At 35.4% G+C, this 10,499-nt stretch overlaps 1 protein-coding gene across 1 annotated transcript; it reads left to right on the forward strand.

Moving 5' to 3' along the window:
- Positions 1–66: 66 nt before the first annotated feature.
- LOC125917840 (protein NipSnap homolog 3A-like) lies at positions 67–7,691 on the forward strand (the record flags this gene model as incomplete). The annotated part of the gene is made up of 5 exons (XM_049623935.1): positions 67–430; positions 946–965; positions 2,995–3,225; positions 4,938–5,096; positions 6,614–7,691. Coding segments are annotated over 5 exons (980 nt in total), but the record flags the coding sequence as incomplete, so codon positions are not given.
- Between the last annotated feature and the right edge of the window lie 2,808 nt (positions 7,692–10,499).

Genomic DNA, 10,499 nt, shown 5'->3' on the forward strand with positions numbered 1-10,499 from the left:
GGAGGGGAGGGACGTCAGCGAGGAGCTCGAGGTCCCGCGCAAGCGCTCCCCGGCTTCCGTGACCAGACTTGCGAGTGCTGCGCACGCGCCCAGCTGGTTCTCTATGCAGATTGAAAGCGTGGTGCTGCCGCGGAAGTTCTGGTGCCAGTTCCAGGCCCTGGAGGCTGGGTATCCCAGGATGCGCGAGAGGAAGGGGGCGCGGCTCTGGGAAGGTCCGCTGGCCAGTGTGGTCTACAGGCCAACTCGTGAGCAGCCGCGAACAGGGTTTTTCTGGCCTAAGTGCTGAGGACACTCCTGAAGCTCTGGCTGCTGCATTTTTGCTGCCTAGCCCCCTGCGTTCCCCACGTTGGGGCCCGTGCCTGGTGCTTGCTGATCGAGCCTTTCCTATTTATTTGTCGTTTGACAAGCCGCCGCCCCCTCCAGACAGAAGGTAGAGGAGAAATAGGTCAACCTGTGGCTGGTGTTAGAACCGGCCTCTTCGAAATGTACACACCTTAACGAGCGTTTTGCGGAGAACTTGAAAAGGAGGCCCAGGGTGCGGGTGGTGGAGCATCCAGCCCAGCCTCCCACTGTGTCGTGTGGGTGGTGTCCAAGGCAGGCAGGGCTAGGAACCTCAGAACAAACGTCCTAACACTGGATGAGAAACATGCACAATAGATTTTGGTGATTCAGCCTTAACTGTCGGGAACTAGCCTATTCTGTCAATCTACAGATTTTTTTCCTTTTGATATTTAAGTTTGTACTCCTTTCTCAAAGGAGTAGGATGGGATGGGGATTAACCTACTCTAGAGACTGACTTCCTGGTGAAGGCTGAAGAGGAACCAATAATGGCCCATCCACCTAAGATTAGCAATAGCCTTTAACCTTCTGATTCTCACTCTTCTGGGGCAGGGCCAACAGTTAGTTATTCCTTACAACTTTATTCTGGACTGATTTTTTTTTTAGATGTCGACCAATTGTTCTAAGTGAATTGGAAGTCAGTGCTGCTGAAAATGAGCCCTTATTTGGAGACAAGGGAGCCTAGAGCACTCATGTTTCCTTCCTTAGCATAGTGGCCTTGTGTTCTGGTTATACTGTTCTAGTGTCCCTCAACAAAAATCACCTCACCCCTTCCCATACACACCCCTCTCATTGCTTCATTGCTATTAACTTCTCCCTGAGCTTTCCTATTGTACTCTTTTGCAAAAGACAATAAAAATATGTGCCTGTGATCACTTATTTTGTTCTACGCATACAAATTCCCTGAAAAACAACTTAAAAGCAATTGTCACAAGTACCCCATTAGCCCATTTTGATATATTTATATTTTATTTATATTTTTAAGTGATAAATATTAGGCAGTTTTCATTTGCATAGTATTTTGTTATTAGAGTGGTAAAATGGGACAAAAAGAATGTCAGCTAAACATACAGGCAACTGCAGTTGTTTTTGATGGCATACTAGTCAGACAATAAGATTATAACTCATCATAGACATGAATGGGATGAGCTCAATTCAGCCTTATACACAATACAGCAGCAAAATACATAACACTATTGTGTTTTGTAAATATATATACATATATGTGCTTTGTATACATATACGTATGCTTTGTACCCATATTTGTATACAAATATATTTGTATACAATTATACAAATATATTTGTATACAATTATACAAATACGTATACATATATACGTGCTTTGTAAATATACATACATATCTGTATTACCATAAATACAGGTGAAGTAAAACTTATATATACACACATATATATGTTTACATATACATTTACATGTGTGTGTATATATTTGTATATATATGTGTGTGTATATATACATATACATATACATATACATATACATATACATACATGTCAGAGCAAGAAGCCTACTGCTTTTGATTGTTGTACCAGCTGGTCAGCATAAGCCCAAAATTCATCCACAGCTTTGTACATATCAAAACTGTTGTGATAGATTATTCTGGTGTAATCAGCTTCAGGAAATATGCACATGATAACCAAACTTAGGTAACATGGATTTGTAAACTGGAATTCCGTATGAGTGTATCTGTGTTAATATGCATAAATTTTCTGTGTGTGTATATATACATATACACACATACCTATACACAGGGATAATTTCTGGCAAAGCATTTCCCACTGAAAGTTTGGTTCGCTCAGAGAACCAAATCAGAAATTTACATAGTATATGAATATTACAAAAGGAATCAATGGCTCTTAAAAAGTATTTCCAACAACATAGTATAACTGGGTAGGTTAAATAACCTTCTTCAGATTGCATCTGTAACTAAAAACATAAGGACTCACATAATTGTGACTCATCAATTTTTTTCCTTTTTCTAGCATTTACACATTCTATCACTATATTACAATGTAATTGAATAGCTCATAGTTTCCTAATACAATTAAATTCCTGTCCTATTTTTGGACCAGTGGTCTACTTCATTGGATTTAGGAAATACTTTGACCTGACCAGAAATTTCCATTGTTTTAAGAACCTAAAAAAAATGAATTTTCTGCTAGTAAATACATTCCCATTGTGCCAGTCAAAATACCTGTATATTTTATAAAATTGTTTTAAATGCGTAACTCTAACACATACATATACTATTAACTAAAGATGGAGTATTTGCTAAATAAGGGATAATAAACTATTTGTAAAACTTACCAGGATCCTAGTTGTAGTTTGGGGGTAAAGAAATTGCCCCAGGGGCTTCTTAGGAGAAACTTCTCATGAAAAAGTACCTAGAGGTAAAGGAAATAGTAGCTATATATTTGGAATACTTAATAGTAGTTTTCTTGTATAGAAACCAATTTGACAATAAATTATATATTTTTTAAAGTTGTTTTCTTTACTGATAACCTCTCTAAACAAGTCTATGGAGAGAGGACAACAGGAGTGCAGATTGTGTCTACTGAGTGTCCCTTGTTTCCAGACTTAGATTTGGTTGTAACACAATATTATAAACCCTACCTTCCCAATATATTTAAGTTTGCCTTATTTTTCTTCAGGTTTGCTCATCTCTTGCTACAGGCCCCAGACAATATGATGGAACATTCTATGAATTTCGTACCTATTATCTTAAGCCCTCAAAGATGAATCAGTTCCTGGAAAATACTAAGAAAAACATTCATCTTCGGACAGCTCACTCTGAACTGGTTGGATACTGGAGTGTAGAATTTGGAGGAACAATGAATAAAGTGTTTCATATTTGGAAGTATGGTATGAGTCATCAGCTTAAGTATTCAGTACAGATTTTCATTCTGTTAGATGTTACATGTGACTTGGATCTATAGTACCGTAAATACATACAGGTGAAGTAAAACTTATAAATAGCAATACCAAAAAATAATTTCAGTGATTTCACCTCCCACTGGTATACCTCCAATAGCCCATTGCTAGAACCTTTTAATAGCATATGGGAATGTGATATTGAGAAAATGGCATCTCAGATTTCAAGTCATTAAATTATGAACCACACTTTAATTCTTAGGAAAAGTTAAGAATAGCTTATTGTAAAGATGGTTTATGAAAAATTTACAGCAATGACTGCAAGAACCCAAGCAGTTGAGATCATAAAAGGAAAGTAGGATTGCTTTTATTATTATTATTGAAGCTATAGCTGGATAGTGTTTTAACAGAAATCATTCAAATGTCTAGGGGCTTTAGGGAAATAGAAGTTAATAGGAAACTTTGAAGCCCTCACTCATCTGTAAGATATAATAAATCGCTATGTTTCAGACACTTTTATTTCTGCACCCCAGAGTTTCAAGAAATTTACTGTCCTTATACTCATCTATGGAGGTAAAGGAAAAGGAATTAGAGAGAGTTCTTCCCATACTGAAGCTGATCTACCCCTGGTCTAATAGAGGAAGGAGTATGGTTACTGGAAACCCCGGAATGTTTGTTACTCCATTGCCTAATCTTTCTGAACTCCACTAGTACATCATGATATCCAAAAACTTTTAGTAATTTCATTTAGTATTTTGGTTATTAGTGTCCAAAGTTAATGGTCATAAAATACTTTAATATGAAAAGTGTTCTTCCTAAATATGGCCATAGTTTAGGGGTTTTCCCAATTGTAAAACAAACCCCGTTAAAAACAATTTATGCTTTAACGTACCACCAGTTGAATTGTGTCCCATTAAAAAAAACAACAACAACAACTAGTAAAGTCCTGATAATACTTACTTAAGCTCTAAGATAGGTGTTATTCCTTATCCATAGCATAAACCATAGAAAATTACTTTTACCATTAGTCTTATGAGGCTTTGTTAGGTAAATATAGTACTAGGCCCATATAATGGCACTGAGTAAAAAGGATGGATGACAGAAAATCAGCACTATTTCTTTGGAAGCTGTTGATTCAAAGCAGCAGCTGTCAAAGTACATCTTGATTTCATTTATGTTAAATTTAATTCAAGTTGTATCTTGACCTAATACCCATTACCACCACCACCACCATCACAGAAATATACTCTTTTTCGAATCTACCACTAAATGCCTCATTAAATTAATAAGAACAGTTAATGTATATTGAGTTCTGACTCGGTGCCAAACGCTGTTGTAAGGTCCTTTCACGTACTAATTCATTTAATCTTATCCCTAGAGGGAGATCCAAATCGTTATCCCTATTTTACAGAGTAAAAAACAGGCACAGAAAGATTTAATAACCTAAGTCACACAAATACCTACTAAGTGGTAAGAGGCTAAGCCCAATGTATGACATTATCATTAGTTGTTTACATTTCTACTCCCCTTCCAGACCATGAGCACCTTGGGGACAAATGCCACATCTATATGCATCTTGAGTGACAATACAGTATCCTTATGTAGCTTTAATGAACACTTGGTGAACTGAATGAAACCCAGAAAAAGCACAGGTGATTTAAATCAGTAATTTTTGTTTTTCTTTCTCCTTTTTTTCCCCGTAGATAATTTTGCTCATCGAACTGAAGTTCGGAAAGCATTGGCCAAAGATAAGGAATGGCAAGAACAATACCTCATTCCAAATTTGGCTCTTATTGATAAACAAGAGAGTGAGATTACGTATCTGGTGCCATGGTGCAAATTAGAAAAGCCTCCAAAAGAAGGTAAGTCCTCCCCTTTTTGTCACTTTGAATTCTGATGGAGAAAATATTAGATTTTAAACTATAAAAACTCAAGTTCTACTGGAAAAGAAATGAAGTTAATACTTTGTTTAATATAGGAATATATGTGATTGTTCAGATAAAAATAAATTGGTGCTCTTAGCTTATCCTTTTAAAAATAAGCATTAAAATAATGAAGTATTTTTCCATATTGGTATCTTATTGATTCTTAAAGCTTAGCTGTATTATAGAAAAAGTTGACATGGTCACTAAAGGTTGAGAAGCTGGGCCTAGGGAGCAGGGAACACATCTGTGGGTAGGTGAGGGATAATATGTGATACTTTGTCATAATTTTAAAATAATATAACTTTTTAAATATAAAAGTATTTTTCCATAGATTAAAACTAATCTAAGTACATGTTTGTTTATAAAATGGACTAGGGGAATGAATTAACTGAAATTGCCAAGCTGCATTACTGTAGTCTAACTTTTATGTCTTCCTCTTTCTTATTTCTCAGTTTGAAAATAATTCCTAAAGATTTGTCTTCTTGCTGATTTCACTTCTTGCTGACTTAAAGAAATTATTACCTCAATCCAGTTTTAAACAAAGGTCAGATTAGCAAAAGCATAAACTAATTTAAATGTTATTTTATTTCCCCCGTTATTCCTAATTTTGCAGTGCATTTTAGATTACAAAAGATTTGAAAAATCTTATTTAGAAACTTAGCCTTTTAGCTCCCCCTCAGCTAGCACTAACTGAATGAACTGGTTGGCTTCTCAGAAAGTATCAGATCTTGCTTGGTTCTTTTCCTCTATGTTATTCATGATTCTTCAGTAACTTTTGCATGTTTTTCTTTTACTTCTCAAATCTACTTGTCCCCTGGTTTCCTTCCCTTCACACAGCCCATATTTCCATCAAGAAGGTAAAATGCTTTTCAACTATTTACCTGGATATTTGGGAATAGTAAAACCATCTCCTTTAGAATTATTTTTTTCCTCAGAATTCTAAGACAATCACTTCAGGCTCATTATTTGCTTGCTGCTCCTGTTAGAAAAGGAATCCTATAAGGGGAACTTATATAAAGAGAAAAGTAGTGAAAATTGGAAAGAAAAATGGAACTATAAGAGACTAGAAATACTTCCTTTTTCATTTACTTTATAAAGTATAGACTTGGGCAACTAAAAATATCCTATTCCATTATAAATTTTCACTTTTATTGACAATTTCTGTAGATTAAAAATAGCTTAAATAATACCTTACCTGTAGAGTCCATCCATTTTGGTTTGTTCTGTATACTAAGTTTAACGACTGACCCTTTAAGTGGGACCAAGACTGACTAAACATAAAAGCAAAGAAAAACAATGCAAAGTATTAATAAATTATGTCTACATGAACATGTATATGGGTATGATCCTCAAAATCTATTTGTGTAGTTATCCTTGCACTGGAACCAAACTAAACATGATTAGAAATTTCTTGAATATGTTCTATAAAATAATTATTTTTCTCCCTATTCTAGGAGTCTATGAACTAGCTACATTTCAGATGAAACCTGGTGGGCCAGCTCTGTGGGGTGACCCATTTAAAAGGGCAGTTCATACGCATGTCAATCGAGGCTACACAAAACTAGTTGGAGTGTTCCATGCAGAATATGGAGTACTCAACAGAGGTACAGTTGTCCATTTCTTCCATGAAATTGCAAAATATATTGGTGATCCACATTAAGTTCCTTTGGTCAATTTGTCTCTGTTCTCATTGTGGACTATATTTTATTTTTTATTGCCCAGTTTTTAGCTTTTTGTAAGTTTAAGGGTTGAGCAAACCTGTTTTACATTTATTTGGAATGTTATTCACCTTATAAAGTTTTTTTTTTTTTCAAATACAGAACTGCTCTTCTCCCTGATACATCAAAATGATAAAATTTTAAAAATTGGAAGGAACCTGAAAAAGTTACCTATTTCTGTTATTTTCCTCTGAATGTACTTTTAATGATTTTTCCTTTTTTCCCGGTTTTATTGAGATATAATTGATATAACACGTTATAAGTTTAATGATCTGTTATCTGTATATATTGTGAAATGGTCACCACAGTATGTTTAGTTAACATCCATCACCTCACAGTTACAAATTGTTTTTCCTTCTGATGACAACTTTTAAGATATACTCTATTATCAGCTTTCAAATATACAATACAGAAGTGTTACCTATAGTCATCATGTTGTGTATTACATCCCCAAAACTTATTTAATATCTTATAACTGGAAGTCTGTGCTTTTTGTGATTTTTTTTTAAATAACATTACTTGGGGTAGAGATTATTTCTGGGTGAAAAAGTACTATGTAGTTATTATAAATATTAAAAACATAGACAAGCCCAAAGAAAAAAAATTACCCATTTCCACTACTTAGATATATTTATAGTATATGTAAGATATAAGTAAATGATTTATTAATGCATTTAATAAAATGTCTATTTGGGATATTTAATGTTTAAAGTCAAAAGATATTCCAGTCAGAATTTCAGAGAGTTTTCTTGTGGCAAACTGATGAATTCATACAACTAATAAAACAAAATATAGATAAATTTATTTAATGACATGTATAGAAACAGTATTTCTAAGCCAAAAAGCAAATGAAGAAACTATGAAGGAAAAAAAGAATAAATTGATGATTATACAAAGCTCAAACTTAGTTCCTCCCAAAACACCTTAAATGAAATCCAACAGCAAAAAATAAATATTCTGCAAAGGTAGACACAGATGACTCCTAAAAATATATTAAAGAAGATGCAGATTAAAACAAAATAAGATGCTTTAATTCTTTTTTAATGTTTATTTTTGAGAGAGAGAAAGAGACAGAGCATGAGCAGGGGAGGGGCAGAGAGAAAGGGAGACACAGAATCTGAAGTAGACTCCAGGCTCCGACCTGTCCGCACAGAGCCCAATGTGGGGCTCAAACCCATGAACCGTGAGACCATAACCTGAGCAGAAGTCAGATACTTAACCAACTGAGCCACCTAGGCACCTCATAAGATGCCAGTTTTTACCTAATAAAGATACATTATACAGGTAGAGTATAACTTAGGCCAGAAAAAAGAGTTCTACTTGTAGGATTTGTAACTACTTCATCTTCCCTCAAAAAAAACTGGCAACATAAATAAAAAGGCTTGGTTCTTTGACATTATTTTTTTATTTCAGTATAAGTAACATACAGTGTTATATTAGTTTCGGGTGTATAATATAGTGATTCAACAATCCTGTGCGTTACTCAGAACTCATCATGATAAGTGTACTCTTAATCCACTTCACCTATTTCATCCATGCCTCTACCCACCTTCTCTCTGGCAACCACCAGTTTGTTCTCTATATTTAAGAATTTGTTTTTCATCACTTTTTTTCTTTGTTCATTTGTTTTCTTAAATTCCACTGTGGGTGAAATCATGTGGTATTTGTTTTTCTCTGATTAACTTATTTCACATAGCATTATACCCTCTAGATCCATCCATATGTTTGCAAATGACAAGATCTCATTCCTTTTATGGCTGAGTAATATTCCATTGTATATACATACCACATCTTCTTTATCCACTCATCTATCAATGGACACTTGGTCTGCTGCTTCCATATCTTGACTATGTAATTTATGCTGCAATAAACATAGGGGTGCATAAACCTTTTCAAATTCATGTTTTCATATTCTTTGGGTAAATACCCAGTAGTGGAATTACTGTATCCTGTGGTAATTCTATTTTTAACTTTTTGAGGAACCTTCATACTGTTTCCACAGTGGCTGCACCAATATGCATTCCTACAAATGGTACATGATGGTTCCTTTTTCTCCACATCCTTGCCAACACTTGTTGTTTCTTTTGTTTTTGATTTTAGCCATTCTAACAGATGTGAGGTGATATCTCATTGTAGTTTTGATTTGCTTTTCCCTGATGATGAATGATGTTGAGCATCTTTTCATGTGTCCATTGGCCATCTGGGTGTCTTCTTTGGAGAAATGTCTATTCATATCTTCTACCCATTTTTAAATTGGATTGTTTTTGGGGTATTAAGTTGTATAGGTTCTTTATAGATTTTGGATATTAACCTTTTATCAGATTTTTCATTTGCAAATATCTTCTTCCATTCAGTAGGTTGTATTTAGTATTGATGATGGTTTCCTTTGCTATTTAGAAGCTTTTATTTTGATGTAGTCCCAATAGTTTATTTTTGCTGTTTCCCTTGCTTTAGGAGACATATCAAGAAAGATGTTGCTATGGCTGATGTCAAAGAAACTACTGCCTGTGTTTTCCCCTGGGACTTTTATGGTATCAGGTCTCACATTTAGGTCTTTAATCCATTTTGAGTTTATTTTTGTGTATAGTGAAACAAAGTCGTCCAGTTTCATTCTTTGTATGTAGCTATCCAGTTTTCCCAATGTCATTTGTTAAAAAGTCTTTTTTTGTCTTTCTCTGTATGGCTTATTTCACTTAGCATCACACTCTCCAGTTCCATCCATGTTGCTACAAAAGACCATATTTCATTTTTTCTCATTGCCACGTAGTATTCCATTGTGTATATAAACCACAATTTCTTTATCCATTCATCAGTTGATGGACATTTAGGCTCTTTCCATAATTTGGCTATTGTTGAGAGTGCTGCTATAAACATTGGGGTACAGGTGCCCCTATGCATCAGTACTCCTGTATCCCTTGGATAAATTCCTAGCAGTGCTATTGCTGGGTCATAGGGTAGGTCTATTTTTAATTTTCTGAGGAACCTCCACACTGCTTTCCAGAGCGGCTGCACCAATTTGCATTCCCACCAACAGTGCAAGAGGGTTCCTGTTTCTCCACATCCTCTCCAGCATCTATAGTCTCCTGATTTCTTCATTTTAGCCACTCTGACTGGCGTGAGGTGATATCTGAGTGTGGTTTTGATTTGTATTTCCCTGATAAGGAGCGACGTTGAGCATCTTTTCATGTGCCTGTTGGCCTTCCGGATGTCTTCTTTAGAGAAGTGTCTATTCATGTTTTCTGCCCATTTCTTCACTGGGTTATTTGTTTTTCGGGTGTGGAGTTTGATGAGCTCTTTATAGATTTTGGATACTAGCCCTTTGTCCGATGTGTCATTTGCAAATATCTTTTCCCATTCCGTTGGTTGCCTTTTAGTTTTGTTGGTTGTTTCCTTTGCAGTGCAGAAGCTTTTTATCTTCATAAGGTCCCAGTAATTCACTTTTGCTTTTAATTCCCTTGCGTTTGGGGATGTGCCGAGTAAGAGATTGCTACGGCTGAGGTCAGAGAGGTCTTTTCCTGCTTTCTCCTCTAAGGTTTTGATGGTTTCCTGTCTCACATTCAGGTCCTTTATCCATTTTGAGTTTATTTTTGTGAATGGTGTGAGAAAGTGGTCTAGTTTCAAC

This window comes from Panthera uncia, unplaced genomic scaffold (genome assembly GCF_023721935.1).
Source record: "Panthera uncia isolate 11264 unplaced genomic scaffold, Puncia_PCG_1.0 HiC_scaffold_2567, whole genome shotgun sequence".
Lineage (NCBI taxonomy): Eukaryota > Metazoa > Chordata > Mammalia > Carnivora > Felidae > Panthera > Panthera uncia.